Source organism: Vulpes lagopus, chromosome 1 (assembly GCF_018345385.1).
Source record: "Vulpes lagopus strain Blue_001 chromosome 1, ASM1834538v1, whole genome shotgun sequence".
NCBI lineage: Eukaryota > Metazoa > Chordata > Mammalia > Carnivora > Canidae > Vulpes > Vulpes lagopus.
Genome location: NC_054824.1, coordinates 128,371,263 through 128,386,945, shown reverse-complemented (window position 1 = coordinate 128,386,945; position 15,683 = coordinate 128,371,263). Strand labels below are relative to the sequence as shown.

At 40.6% G+C, this 15,683-nt stretch overlaps 1 protein-coding gene across 3 annotated transcripts in view; it reads left to right on the top strand.

Annotated features, from left to right (window-relative positions):
* The window catches only part of B4GALT6 (beta-1,4-galactosyltransferase 6), a 68,124-nt gene that overhangs the window by 1,332 nt on the left and 51,109 nt on the right, over positions 1–15,683 (top strand). For 2 of the 3 annotated variants that reach the window (XM_041761053.1, XM_041761043.1), the window contains exon 2: positions 50–291. In XM_041761053.1, the coding sequence (XP_041616987.1) occupies positions 50–291 (242 nt within the window). Of the gene's footprint in view, positions 1–49; positions 292–369; positions 640–15,683 lie in introns of those variants that run through there. The other variant, XM_041761062.1, reaches the window with a different exon arrangement.

The following is a 15,683-nucleotide window of genomic DNA, read 5'->3' as shown; positions in this document are numbered from 1 at the left end:
TCCGTCCGCTCCCTCCCTCTCCGCCCTCCCGCTCCGGCCCTGGCCCTAGGTGCTCCCCGCGCGGCCCCGGTTGCAGCCTCGGGGGTCCGGGCGCGTTCCCGCAAGTCGAGGGCCTGGATGGTGCCCCCCGGGCCGGCCTGAGAGCGCAGCCCGAGCTGCCGGCCGGGAGGACGAAGATGCCTGTGCTCAAGCGGATGATGCGGGTCTCCAATCGCTCCCTCCTCGCCTTCATCTTCTTCTTCTCCCTGTCGTCGTCCTGCCTCTACTTCGTCTATGTGGCCCCGGGCATCGGTAAGCACCGGACACACCCTCGCGTCCGCGGTCACGCCGCAGGGAGGCAGGATGCCGCTCGCGGGGCTGCAGGGGACGCGCGGGGCCGGCGGGAAGCGTTTCCTTTGAAGTGACATTCGCGGGCGGGTCGAGGAGCTGCCCGGGGCACGGCTCCGCGCCGTGAGTCTCGTCTGTGCAGGTTTCCGTGACTTAAAAGGCCGCCTCGGGTGGACGCGACACGGTTAGGCGTGGTGACCCCGGGTGCCCTGGTCGCTGCCTGGAGGGTTCGTGCCCCGTTGATTCAGCTGGCGCCAAGGCTTCGAGCTTCCACTGGGCGCTCTGGTCGTAGTCTTCATCAGACATCCTCAGGTATAACTGACCGGTCCGGAAACGTGATGGAGAAGCCAGCACCAGGGGATGTGGTCGAGCTCAAGAACGTGTGCGCGCTGTCGCGTTCTAGGTCACTTCTTTAGAATGAGGTCGGTGAGCATTTGTGCCACCGTTCGGGAATCTGGGGCCTTGGGTCTTCTTATGAAAACAAGGCTTCACCGTTTAGCCCGCCTCTCAAGGGTAGGTAGACTCTGCTACCTGTTGGGATAACTTCTGAGATCAAACAACCACTAGGGTGACAGTTAGGCCAGTTTGTAGCTTAATTTTTTTTTTAATTTTTATTTATTTATGATAGTCACAGAGAGAGAGGGAGAAGCAGGCTCCATGCACCGGGAGCCCGATGTGGGATTCGATCCCGGGTCCCCAGGATCGCGCCCTGGGCCAAAGGCAGGCGCCAAACCGCTGCGCCACCCGTAGCTTAATTTTTAACCTTTTAATCACATTTTGGGCCAAATATGCTTATTAAATATTCCAATTATTCCCCTCCGGTTGAAAAGGTACCAGTGGGGCATTCTAATGAATCAAAAAATAGGAGAACTTCATACGAATGTTAAAACACGTCCTACCTCCAAAACTTTTTCTGAGTTTTCCCTGATTATTATGTATTTAATGTTAAATATTTATGGTGTATATTTGAATATTTATGGTTAGCATATTTAATGTAAAGTATAAGTTTAAGGTTAATTTAGGGATAGTGTGTATCTCCTATTATTTCTTTCTAGGCTCTAGTATACTGTCTTTTGAGCCAGGGCCATTTCTCCCTGGGTCAGCCAAAGATGTATGGCCTCTTACACAGTGAAAAACACCTGCAGAATTTTGAGATGGAATTGGTATCAGAGCATTGTCTTGTGGGGTAATAGGTTATTGTAATGAATTGCAGGGAAGAAGGAAGAAACAAACCCCCTGGAGATGTTCTGTTTTCTAAAACAGAATTTTTATTCTGTGTGACTTTTCTTGATTAAATTTTTGGATTCAAGTCAGATGTATAAACTAAGAGAATGATGCTGGAGAAGACATAAATTGTTGAAACCTTTGATGTATTCCAAAATAGAAGTTTGAGGTTAAAGTTTGAAGAAGTGTGAATATTTTGACATATTATTTTCCTTTGACGCAGTTTTTTTCTTTAGGCTGGATAAAAACCCCTGGAAGCCTGTTAGAAGAAATGACAGTGGTAGCTCAGCGGATTTGAGAGTAGTTAGCCAATATATTTGGCTGGCTTTTCTTAAAGTCCTCTGCCATTTTGGCAGTCTAAAAAATTAACTCTTTATTCTACAGCAGTTTTTACTTAGTCATGTAGCTCTCTAAAGGTTGGAAATCTTTGGGTGATACTGTTTAATCAGACATTTAACTTGGAGAGGTTTTAGAGAAAAAGGGTTTTCGCATTTAGGCAACAATGTTAACGTTCTTGGTATTTTGAATGACTTTGTTGAAGTTATGTTACTCAAAAAGTTATCCAAAGGAAATCCGAATTCTAGTTGTTACTTGATAGCCATCCTTTTTTTTTTTTTTTTTTCTTGGTAGGTTGATAGATTAGCTGTAGATTCTTAAAATTCAATTGATGTGAAATACTAATACGTCTGTCTCACTTATGGATACGTTTAATGGTTACCATAGAATAATCACTTGATAGGTCATACAAATTTGGCAGTTTTCTTAGAGACAATTAGGTTGACACCGTTTAAACTATTGTTTTTTGTGGGTCTTATAATTTATGACTTAAAAAAATTGATTAAAGCCAGTAGGGAGAATGAAAACCAAAACTTATAGAGTGCTATCGGTTTGTTAAACTGTAGCTGTTTCCCCAAACCAGTGTTATTTAGCAGGAAAAAAGTCTCCTTGTTTCTCTTTTAAGTGTTGGGAAGCAGTTTTCCAAAAATCACGTTTGCTTGAAAGCTCAAATTTTATCATTGGCGACAAATACTGTCAGCTTTTTTTTTTTTTTTTTTTTTTTAGTGTCAGGCTCACTTTGTTCATTTTAGGGGAAAATGTAGGTCAAATACAGGAGTCTAAATAACCAAGTTTGTCAGTTCTTTAAAGTAAAAATGATAGTTTGTGAAAAACATGGCTAGTTCAGCTCACGGTGCAAAAATCTGTACAAGTTGATTTTCAGGCTAACCATGGTACTTTGGTGTGCTACAGAAATGCTTTGTATATACTTCCCGTTTTGTTGCAGATTTCTTACTAAGATATATCCCAAACTAATTCGGTTCTTTAGTTTACATTAAATGTACAGAGAAACTTTTTGAAATAGTTCATATTTTAGCCTGAATTACATCTTCGGGCAAAATTTTCTGGTGACTAAAATTTATGTGGTGTAAGAGAGCACTTTTTATTGATCCTAAATAAATGTTTCAAGTGTCTTCTGTTAAAAAGTCCGTATTATCCTTATCCACATCAACCTGTTGTATAGACATTAAGTTTATTTTCCTACATTTTTTATCCACAGACCTATTTTTGTCATGCACCTTCCCCCAGGCAGTTCTTTTCTCATTTTTAGTTCCTCTTCCTTAGCCTCCTTCACCTGTTTCTCCTTCCCTCCTTCCCTCCCCTCTGAGCAGATAGTACCACACAGTTGTAGACAGCATAATCTGTTTAGTTTCCAATGTTCTCTCACATTTAACTATTTGACTATTTGGGTGTTGCTATTTGGGTGTTACTCTACAGTGAGTTCCATCAAACTCAAAGCTCATTGTTTTAAGAATAATTTGAAACATTTTCCTTGAAATTTCTAATTCATGCAGGAAACACAGGAATAGACTATATTATGAACTTTAGTACCAAGGGAAACTGGTCTGCAGACACCCACTCCCATAGGAAGATAAATTTTTCCCTAGCCCACCTGGTAGAGTCAGGAGCAGTTAACTAACTAATGGCTTTCTTGTTCTCATTTTACTTTTGTGCATGATGGCAAAAAAGATGAGTGCAGTTTTTCACCAAGATCTTGACTTGGTTGGATTGAGAATGGAATTCCATTTAGTGTTTAGTTTCCAGTGTAACTTCCAATACAACATACTGAGATTTCCCTGCCATAGCATCATAGGACAAGATGAGCTGACTTATGAGTTCATTCAGCAAACACAAATGGAGTATTTCAGATAAGCTAGACATTGTTTGAGGCACAGAAAATAGATGACTAAGACACAGTTACTTCCTTCATGCTAATGGGATGAGCACCAGAAAAGAGCTGTTGTAGCCAGTCCTTGGAAGGCATGCATTAGTGAAGGCTGGTTAAGGATTTATTTCCAGCGGGAGCTGGTGATTGGAGCGGGCCATTGAGGATGGGTAAGATTTATCTGGAATAAGCAATAGGACAGTATGGTCAAAGGGACTTAATGGAAAATAGGAGCATTTCCAGCTGTCTACCATTGAGAGTGTGGGATGGCATATCAGCCAGGTTGAGAAGAAGTCTTGGGGTTCCCTTGCCCAGCCTAGTTTTTCGGTGTTGAGGTCCCGAAAACTCCTGGCAGGGAGAAGCTTGTCTCGACTTACATAGATTTACCAAAACTGGCTATGATTAATAAAAAGTCAATGTGCCTATGATCATTGGGGTAGTGTTGTGGAAAAGACTGTGCAACTCCATTGGGAGCGGGGTTTCACTGTGTGACTCACTAGAGGTTCTGACCTTTCCTAGATGTGCTGACAGGCTGTTTTATTCTTTGAGTAGAGGTGGAATCTGGTTGGGGCACTTTGGTCTGGATTCCTATGGGCTCTTTAAGAAATTACCTGGCAAGTGCTTTGTTATTTGGGCCTCTAGGCAGTTTGTGCTCCAGTGGTACTGGTGTAGCTAATGGGTGGTCAGGGTGTGTGGGTATATGTGTAAGGGTAGGTTTTATGGGAGATGGTGGCTTAGTTAGGTCCTTGCTGAGAGTCCCTGGACATTTTGCCTGGGTTTCTCTTGGCTAGTTCATAAGGTGGCAGGTTGCCCTGCAGCTTTCTTATCATAGTCCTTTAGCCACCTGGCCCTGGCTGGGTAAGCCTGGTTGTGGGGTATTTTTTTGAGCTCTTACAGTTTGCTTTTGTTTCAAAGGTCCTTTAGTTTTTTCCTCACCAAGTTCTCTGACCTTCGTGGCTCCTTTCAGGGGTTCTTTTTATTCAGGCCATCGTGTAGACCGTTCCTTTCCTCTGGGCCTTCCTTTGCTGGTCACTCATTCCATGCTCAAATTTTTGTCCTGGGAGTAGCAGGGAAAATCAGAAGTTTTGAAAGGGGGAATGATGCAATCCTTTGTTTTAAAGCATTTCTTTTAGCATGGAGCATGGTGATAGAGGGCAGAACCAGTGGCAGGGAGACCAGATAGGAAATTATTTCACTAACTCAGAAGATTAGAACCTGATCAAGGTCATAGTTGGGTTTGAGCAGAGTTGCGAGGATGTGAAAAGTAACGTGAAGGAAAGGGAGAAGCTTTAAGATGATGCTAGTATTCTAGCTTAGACAACCGGCTGGTTGTAGGGAATATTAGAAAGGCATGTGCTTTGAGGGAGCTATTTTGGTTTTAGAGAAATTGAGTTAGGATGCCTGTGGGATATCCAGGAAGAACTTGTCAGTAGGTAGGAAGGTAGAAATAAGGACTGGAGCCCAGGAGAAATGTCTAACAGGAGAGAGATTTAGCTGTCTTTAGCATGTAGGTGAATGGTACTTACCTATTTCTCTCCCAACACACCTGAATGATAAAACCGAACGCCTGCAAGCAGAAATGACTCACTGAGTCAGTTACTCTTAAACGTGGGATGATAGGGGTTAAATCAAAATATAGAGGAAGCCCAAGTGAAAAGTTTCCCATGACACTCTGTTTACCCTTTTCATTCCCCAGTTTCGAATAGGCAGTCGAGGTTGACACCATGGAAAGTTTAGATGGCCACTCAAGGAGAATTTATGGAAGCTGAAGAGAAGGTAGCCATGGATGAAATATAACAGCTTAGGGCAAGTGGAGAAATAGGAGCAGGAAATTGAAAGGAGATCATATGAGTGAAGTGAGGCCTTTATGAATGAATGAATGAATGAATGAATAAATGAATGAAAAATGATGATTAGCGAGAGAAGTGTTGAAATGGGCTAATACGTGGAAGGAGAACTTCCTCTGTAAGTAGGAGGTCCGTGACAGCTACTCCAAGAGCAGGTTTTGTTTTGACTGGTCAGATAGCCTCAAATTGGGTAGTAAATCAGAGATCACATGAAAATGCTTGTTTAGTGGAAAGTAGGGGGAAGCAGGATGGGAAGACCTGAGCTTATGTAAATGTTTAAGGACTGAGGACAGGGTTTGAAGACTTGAGAAAGGGAACAGATTATGATGTGTATCTAGGAAGACTTCACTTATTTTTTCATACAGCAGATGTTTTGTCTGCAGAAGGCACTATGGTTTAGCATTGAACAGAATCCACATGGTCCCTGTCTTCATAGATCATATTGCCAGTGAGAAATCCTCACAACTGAAGAATAACTATTCTAGAGTAGAGTCTCATTTGCTATGGGGGCCCTGGTTGTGCAGTTGGCACTAAACTGGTTTAGGCATTATGGAGAAGATTAAGATGAAGCTGAGGCCAGAAGCTTAAGTTAGGTAATTAAAAGATTGGCTCGGGGAAACATATTTCATGCAGGAATGGAATATTTGAAGGCTAAGAGATGAAGGAGAAACGGAAAGTTAAAAGAAAACAATATAGGGGCTAAAGCATGGAGTGCAGAGGGGAGTGTGGGCTGAAGCCAGAGAGGTGAATATGGGTCTAGTCAGTGATCCTTGTAAACTGGCTACGACAACTTGGATGTTAGTCCGAGGACAATGGCAAGCCATTGAGCTTAAATTTTAAGTAGGAGAGTAACATGATCAGATTTTCATTTCAGAAATACTTAGGCGGTACTGGTAGGAGTGGATTCAAGATAACAAGACTGGAATCAGGGAGAGCAGGTAGAGAGAGTGGGAGCAAGTATATAGGTATATTAATTTGGAGATGGGAGAAGAGGACATAAAGACGTTTGCAGTAGCAAAAATTAGATGAATAAGGAGATGGAGGAAGTTCATACTTGATTAGGTAGGTATCTGAGTTATATGTTTAGAGTGAGGCGTTCAGTTTATGTGACCAAATCTTAGTATAGAGTGAACTGTTTCCTAAATTAAGAGATTTGGTTTCTACCTTGGTGCACAGTAGGGGCTTAGTAAAGAATTGCTGACTGGCTGAATGCTTCTGATTAGATCACTTCTCTTGGTATGGCAAATCTCTTAGCAGCTGACTCATCAATACCATTGGGATGGTATATGTTAGCTAGATACCTTGGGGGAGGATATGGAGAGATGGCTGGGAATTAGGAATAGTAGAGAAAATTGGATTGGTCAGTATATTTGTTATCTATAACTTTGTGAATTACCCCAAAATGTAGGGATTTAAAAGAGCAAATATACTGTTATCTCATAGTTGCTATGGGCCAGGAATCTGGACATGCTTTGGCTGCATGCCTCTAGTTCAAGGTCTCTCAGCTAGGCTGCAGAGTGTTGAGTGTTGATCAGGGTTGTGGTGGAAGGTTCTACTGGGGAACCTTCCAATTCACCTGTGTGGATTGGGGCAGTATTCAATTCCTGAGGGTTGTTGGACTGAAGGTCTCAGCTCTTTGCAGGTTGTTAGTTGGAGGCCTCCCTCGCTTCTTGCCATATGGGCCTCTCCACAGGGCAGCTCCTGACTCCATCACTCTTGCCATATTTTCTTTGAAAAGAATCATCTGAGCCTGGGTGGCTCAGATGGTTAAGCATTTGCCTTTGGCTCAGGTAATGACGTCCAGGTCCTGGGATCGAGCCCTGTGTCAGGCTCCCTGCTCAGCGGGGAGCCTGTTTCCCTCTTTCCCTATGCCTCTCCCCCTGCTCATGCTCTCTGTGTCTCTTTCTCTCTCAAATGAATAAAAAAAAAAAATCTTTAAAAAAAAGAATCATTCAGTCTAGTTAGTCTATAGTCAAGGGAATGGGAGGCATTCTTAGAGGCTGCTACCAGTCAGATTGCATTCTTGAGCAGCATATGTAACTCTGCTATTTTGTTTCAGTATAAGTGAATCTAAATCCTGTGGACTTGTGGGAAATGAAGTATTGTTGGAGAGAAAATTGACTCCTTGAAATCTGACAATGCTAAATACTGCTCTTCACGTTATTCTTTCATGAATAAATTTGAGATTTATTAAACAATGTGGCAGAATGAGATAAATGATGTATGTATTCCACAGCAGCATTTATCATACTGCCCTTTAATGTTTATTAAAGGTAAAAATAGCCATGTCTGTGGATTCTTTTAAAAGAGAAACTCCTAATCAAAGTTTTGTATGGTAGGTATTCCAAATACCAGTTGGTTGGACTTTAGTTGGGAACAGAATGGACTTTTCTCTCGAGCCAGTGTTATACAGGTTGGATAATTTCCTGACCCATTCTGTGGCCAGCCTGTTTATCACAGGATGTACCACAAAGCTTATCAGGGCACTTGGGTTTATAGGCCATAGGCTCTGGTGGTCAGAGCTGTGGCTGCCCATCCCCCCACAGAGCCTCTAGATTTGCTTCTCTGGTCAAGGGCCCAGGGCCATGGGAACCTTGGACACAGGGGCCATGGTGTCTCTGGAGCCAAAGCTTTGTGCAAGGAAGTTCCAGGAGAAAGACTTCAAATGTAGCCCAATGCTTTGTCCATGGTTGGAGATTCATAGAGTTGTCCCTGCCACACCCCCAAACCCCATGCTGACAAAACAGCCTTCCTGTAAAGAAAGAGAAGGCAAGGGGCACCTGGGTGGTTCAGTCATTTGGTGTCTACCTTTGGATCAGGTAACGATCCTGGAGTCCTGGGTTTGGGGAGCCTGCTTCTCCCTCTCCCTCCGCCCCTCTACCCTCTTGTGCTTTCTGGCTCTCTCCTTCTGTCTATCAAATAAATAAATAAAATCTTGAAGAAAAAAGAAAGAAAGAGAGGGCAAGACAGCCTCCCAAAGATTGTCACTTGCCCAAAGTCTCACATGTCGTTGGGAGAGCTGAAGTAGACAGTTTTTTGGAACAGCTGAAATGTATACTCCGGGATATCTGACTCTTCACTGTGCTGGAGTTGAAGGATCTGATCATTGTTACCCTGGAAAATGATTTGGGGGAAGTATGAGCTCTCTCTTCTTTAGGTTAAAGAAATACCATGTAGAAGAGAGATGAACACTTTTTTTTTTTTTTTTTTTGGATAGTGTCAGAGAGCAGTGAGGGTAGTTTCAAAGCAGCAGATTTTAAGAACTCAGACCTTTCTAACTGAGCTATAAACAATGAAATCAGTGCTTCATGGGTGCCTCATCAAGCCGGGGGCAGATAAGCACCTGTTAAGGCTGGAGAAGGTCCTTTGCTTGGGAGACTGGATAGACTTCTAATCGTCTCTTAAACTCAGGTATGGTATGTTCAACTCTGCAGCACCCTTGCTCACCCAGCCTAGGGGCAGACCTGCTCCTCCACCTGTCTCCCCCACCCACACCACCTTTTGTGATTCCCTTTCCCTTTCAAGCCTGTGTTTCATGTTTGTCTTCATGTCAGTCGATGTGGGGGTGGGTGTGGAGCTGCCATGAGACAGTGGGAAGAGGTGCATTGTGGTGATCTGTCTAGAGCTTGCTTTCCCTGGGTCACGTTTGGGAGTTCCCAAGAACATGGATTTCTGCATTTGCAGTAGTCTCCTTCTGGTCAGTTTTCCTGGTTGCCTTAGAGAGAGCTGGCTGCTGTTACCCCTGCCTGAGGCTGCAGCTTCCCCTGTCATCAGAGCAGCCTGCCCCTGTCTCTCTGTCATCTTTTCTCCCTGCCTTTTCCCTCTCAATCTGTTTTTCTTCTTCTTTTATTTTTTTTTCCTTTTTAATTCCTGGAAGACATAGTAATTTAGTATTTAAAAGACTTTCTTTCCATTTCTACCTTTTGTCAGAAGAATAACAAAGAGAATACTATACAGGTAATGTGATTTGGGTTGAAGGTGAGGCCAATTCAAGGTTGAAAGTAGGTTTTCCTCAGAAAGCACCATTAACATGCCTTTGCAAAATTCAGAGTTTACTCCAGTTGGTACTAGATATTTTTACTTCATGATTTGGACTCACTAGAGAATTTCAGGTAACACCCCAGTTTTTTTTTTTTTTTGTTTTTTGTTTTTTGTTTTATTCACAGCATGTGAATCCTGTGTTGGGCCAACTTGATTTGTTGCGTTTTGTGAACATTCTTGGTTTTGGTCTACCAGAACTTGGCAAAGTTTGGTTTAAAGCTACAGCAAAAACCCTCCTCAGTTAAAATAGGAAAGCTAGCTTAAAGGATGTTCGTCACCAGTTATATTTTTGGCCGTGTGGCACAGCAAAATGTTTAGGAAAACATACTTAGTAATTTTATATCTGAAATTTATAATTAACTTTTTTTTTCTCCAGAGGCATAATAAATATGGCTTTTTTGCTTTCATCTTTGTTTTCATGATTAATTACTCGAGTTAGCAAAAGGCTTTGGCTCCACCAAATCATTGTGTGGTACCATTTTAATAAGAGGTAAACACAGATTCTGCTATGTCTGAATGAACTGTGGATAAATTAGAAAGCTGTGTAAAGAGGATTTATTTAATATAAGTTAAACTAATGTAAAAGAAGATTCTACTTTTTTTACTTGTTACAAATGTTATGTTTAAAGAATTACTACAAGCAGTGGTTGTCAAATATGAATTGCTTAAGCCTTACTTAAGGTGGTTCACATAAGTAAACTTATTTCCTAGGTTTTATTATCTAATCAGAATTATTCTCATTATTCTGATTCATTTTTAATACACATCCTAGGTAATTCTGGACCCTGGGAACTTTATTTCTAACAAATACTCCAAGTGGTAGGTTAAAAAAAAATCAAGTGTTAGATAGGTTTATTTTTCTAAATTAATCATCTTACATCATTTGATCTTTCAGAGAGAAGTAACCTTACTTTTTAAAAACCAGATTAACTTGTTTGTAGCATCATGTTTTACTGGTGCTAGAGATGGCTATCATGGTAAATAATTTTTTTTCTCCAGAAAAGAAATGGAAAGAATGGATAAATACATCCTTTAAGACAACGAGGATCATGTGTTTCTTTGTGAGTCTACAGTGACTGTGATTGCGTTGTAGATTGATGAGAGATTTGTCATTGTTTCTAATTATTAGAAAGATACATTGTAATTTACATAATAAGATCAGTAAAAATGATTAAAGCATATAGCCCTGCATGTTAGTCAATGATTTAAAAACATTTCATATAGAATTTGGCTAGAATAGTCCCTTTGTGATATTGTTACACGTAAGTAGGTATATGAGATTTGTTACTGTAACCTGTCATTGTGATTGAGATATTATGTCTTGTTTTATTTTTAAATATTTGAGACTTGTTAGTGTTAATGTGACCTTACTGAAACCATGTTATATATATTGCTGATAATTAAGTTAATAGCTTGGAAATTATGACTTACGCAATTTCCAGTTTGACTCAGAGGAAGAGAAATTGGACTTTATTTTTATTTGGATCAAGAGCTAAGGTAGAGAATTATAAGGTGCTTTGTTTATTGATTTGAAAATATGCTCTAGCTTTGGAAATCTTTTTTTAAGATTGTATTTGTTTATTTTGAGAGCGAGAATACACACACACACACACACACACACACATACACACATACACAGATGCATGTGTGAATAGGGGACAAGGGCAGAGGGAGAAAGTAAGTTTTGGGAAGACTCTGCTCAGATCCCCCGGAGCTATAAGATCATGACTGGAGCCCAAACCAAGTCCTCTGCTCAACCGACTGAGCCACCCAGGCACCCCTAGCTCTGGAAATCTTTGAAATTCATTTCCCACAGTGTCCCCTTCTCTCATGCTTGTTTTAGAGTCATTTTCCCTTCATAAAATAAATCAGTTAAAATTTCAAAAGGTATTTTAATTGTGAAAACACAAGGAAATTGGGGATGATTGTAAAACATATAGTTCAAATACCACTTTTTTTCCTCATGATAGAATTCTTAAGTGAATAGAGAGATTCATTTCACATTTACCTTATGTATACTCTGAAATCATTAATTTTCAACAATTTTATATTTCCTGGCTGTGTTTATGGTTTGATCTTTTAGTCTGTAATTTCATTAAGTTTCCTTACTGATTGGCTTTAAAAAAATCTGTTTAATAGCCTGCATTCTTCCTTTCTCAGTTCCCTCATTTCCTCTTAATTTTACCTTTCTACAGTGTAGGGTATAATGCATAACTCTTTAACCTACTCTCCTGCTTTACAGAAGCATGTGTTTATCTTAAGTGAGTAACAGTCAACTAACAAATGACAGTGCAGATCAATATCTTGTGTTTTCATATTGCCAGGTCCAGAGTCTATTTTTAGAATTATCAACTAAGTTTAAACTAGCCTGAACTGATGATCTGATTGTTTTGAAAGTACTTCTGATGTTTTGGGCACTTTATGCTTCCTCAGGATTTTGGTTTTTACAAAGGAACCCCCCTGACACCTTGGTTTCTAGTACTCTTTGGCAAATGGTAGGCATTCGGTAAAACATCTGTTGAACAAGCACAAGTCTCCACCCTTGAATGTCTTTAGTAGGACTGTTGGAAAAGTCCAATTTTATTTAAACATATTTAATTTTGATCAGTATTCAAACACAAATAATCTCCCGAAATAACTTAAAACTGCTAAACTGCAGAGTAGAAGTGGTAAAAGTACCAGTTTTAAATAATTTCTTGTTAATTTCTAGTGTCTGCGTCAGCAAAGTGGTAGCTGTTGGCCAAGATCTGAAATAGATCTATACTGTATATGATCATTGAATTCATTATTCCTTGATAAAAAGGGATTCTGAATGCAGAATTCTTTCATTCTCTTTATTCATTAGTCAGCCCATGACTCACTTGAGAGATGGGGAGGAGGTTATTATAGGTTGGTAATTATTTGCACTACAGATTTCCTTGAGCCCGTACCTGGCTTTGATTTATTGTCACCAAGGTAAGATACTTTGCTTAAATAGTGCTTTGACATAAAGTGAATCATTTGTTTTACAGCTTGGCACAGCCTAGAAATTTGCAATTTTTTTTTTTTAACCCAAGCAGTACTTTGGTCCTAAGCAAAGTATGAACAATATTTCATACATAGTCTGGCCTAATTGGGGTTTACAACATTATTACCAGAGATGATATGTTTAGCTTTACCATCTTGGATGAGTCATTTCTGGGAATTTTTTGAACAAGGGCTGGATGTGGGAAGAAGAAAACCTTTAAGCATCTGAAACAGATACTTAGAAGATTATTGTGAGTTCCTAGAAATTCACGTATCTGTACTAATGTCCAGGGCCATATATAAGTGGTATTTTCCATTTTTCCACATTGGTTATTTCCTTATATGTTCTGTAGATAATATGGGAAACTATTTTAAAACTATTTAAGTGCCCCTTTTGATTTCCTAACCCTCCTTGCACTAGTTGAAATCTGGCTTATCCCTTCTTTCTTACTCCCTTATTACTTTTTACATTGAAAATTTTTCTCTTTTTTTGGTCCCTCCCTCTCTGACTTTGAACCATTGCTTCTTCCAAATTGCTGCCCCTCAGAAACTTTCAGACCTGCCCTTGAATCCCTAATACTACCTATGCAATTCCTGAGTTTGTTTTCTGATCTTTCAAATGGAGAAAAATTATTCCACACTACGTGGTGGTGTATTAGTTTCCTAGGACTACCATACACATTACCACACACTGAGTGGCTTAAAACAACAGAAATTTATTATCTCATAGTTCTGGAAGCCAGAAGTCTGAAATCAAGTGTTGCCAGGGGCTGTGGTCCCTCTGGAGGCTCTCGAGGGGGGATCCTTCCTTGCTGCTTCCAGCTTCAAGTGCCTGTTGGCGTTCCTTGCCTTCCTAGGCTTGTGGTCACATCACTCCATTCTCTGCCTCCATCTTTACATTGTTTTCTCGTGTGTGTGTGTGTGTGTGTGTGTGTGTGCGTGTGTGTGTGTCTGTGTGTGTGTAAAATATCCCTTGCCATTTTCTTATCTGAGCATTTGTCATTGGATTTAGACCCAGATAATCCAGGATGATCTGCTCATCTCAAGATCCTTAATTACATCTGCAAAGACTCCTTTTCCAAATAAGATAACATTTTCACAGCTTCTGGGAATTAGGATGTGCACATATTTTTTTAGAAGGCCCCCATTCTACCTGCTGTACGTACAGGTGGTTTAATAATTAAATGAAATATAATTATGTGTATGTGTATTTAAATATATTCATACATGGCAGTGGGCCTGACCAATTTAGGTACTCAGTACTGTATATTTTAAAGATTTTATTTATTTATTTATTTATTTGTTTATTAGAGAGAGAGCACTCAGGGAGGGACAGAATGGAGGGAGGGGGAAAGAATTCCAAGTGGACTCTGTGCTGTCCACAGAGCCCGACGCTGCCCAGTGTGGTGGCTGAATCTCATGACCCTGAGATCATGACCTGAGTTGAAACCAAGAGTTGGATGCTTAACTGACTGAGCCACCCAGGTATCTCTTCCTTTGCTTTAGGAGTCTCTGTCCACCAACATTCTGCATCCTGGTATGATTTTGGCAGTTAGTACAGGCATACCTCATTTTATTGTGCTTCACTTTATCATGCTTTGCCAATAAGGAGTTCTTTTTTTTAATAAATTGAAGGTTTGTGGTAATCTTACCTCAAGCAAGTCTATTGCCACCATTTTTGGTGGCGTTATAGCAGATACTATTGCCAGTATCTGCTCACTTCATGTCTTTGTGTCACATTTGGTAACTGTCATAATATTTCAAACCTTTTCATTATTATATTTGCTATAGGCATCTGTGTTCTTTGATGTTACTGTTGTCATTGTTCTGGGTGTTAGGAGCTGTGCCCATATAAGACAGCAAATTTAATTGATAAAAGTGTGTGTTCTGACTGCTTCGCTGATGGGCCTTTCCCCATCAGTCTCCCCCTCCTTGGGCCTCCCTATATTTCTTGAGACACAACAGTATCGAAATTAGGCTAATTAATAATCCTAAAGTGGCCTCTAAGTGTTTAACTGAAAGGAGTAGTCGCTCACTTTAAATCAAAAGCTAGAAACAGTTATGTTTAATGGGGAAGGGATGTTGAAAGCCAAGATAGGTAGAAGGCTGGGTGTCTTGCATCAAACAGTTAGCCAACGTGTGAATGCAGAGGAATGATTCTTGAAGGAAATTAAAAATGCTACTCCAGTGAACACATGAATGATAGGAAAGTGAAACAAACCTTTTGCTGAAGTGGAAAAAGTTTTAGTGGCTTGATTGGAAGATCACACCAGCCACAACGTTCTCTGAAGCCAAAGCCTAATCAGGAGCAAGATCCTAAATGTCTTCAATTTTCTGAAGGCTGAGAGAGGTGAGGAAGCTTCAGGAGAAAAGTCTGAAGCTAGCAGAAGGTGGTTCATGAGGTTTGAAGAGAGAAGCTATCTCCATAAGACGACTGAGTAAGGTGGAATCAGCAAGTGCTGATGTAGAAGCTGAAGCAAGGATCCAGAAAGTCTAGTTAATTAATGAAGGCAGCTACACTAAACAACAGATTCCCAATGTAGACAAAACAGTTTTCTGTTGGAAGAATGCCATCTAGGACTTTTATAGCTAGAGAAGAGAGGTCAGTGCCTGGTTTCAAAGCTTCAAAGGATAGGTAGACTCTTGTCAGGTAGGGGCTAATGTAGCTGGTGACTTTAAGTTGAAACCATTGCTCATTTGCCATTCCCCAAATCCTAAAACCCTGAGGAATTATGCTAAATCTACTCTTCCTGTGCCCTAGAAATGGAACAACAAAGCCCGGATGAGGACACATTTGTTTACAACATGGTTTACTGAATATTTTAAGCCCACTGTTGAGACCTACTGCTTAGAAAAAAAAAAAATGTTTCTTAGAAAAGATTACTGCTCATTGACAATGTACCTTGTCACTCAAGAACTCTGATAGAGACATATGGTGAGGTTAGTATTTTCATATCTGTTAATATCCATCCTGTGGCTCATGGGTCAAAGAATCATTTTGACTTTCAAGTCTTATT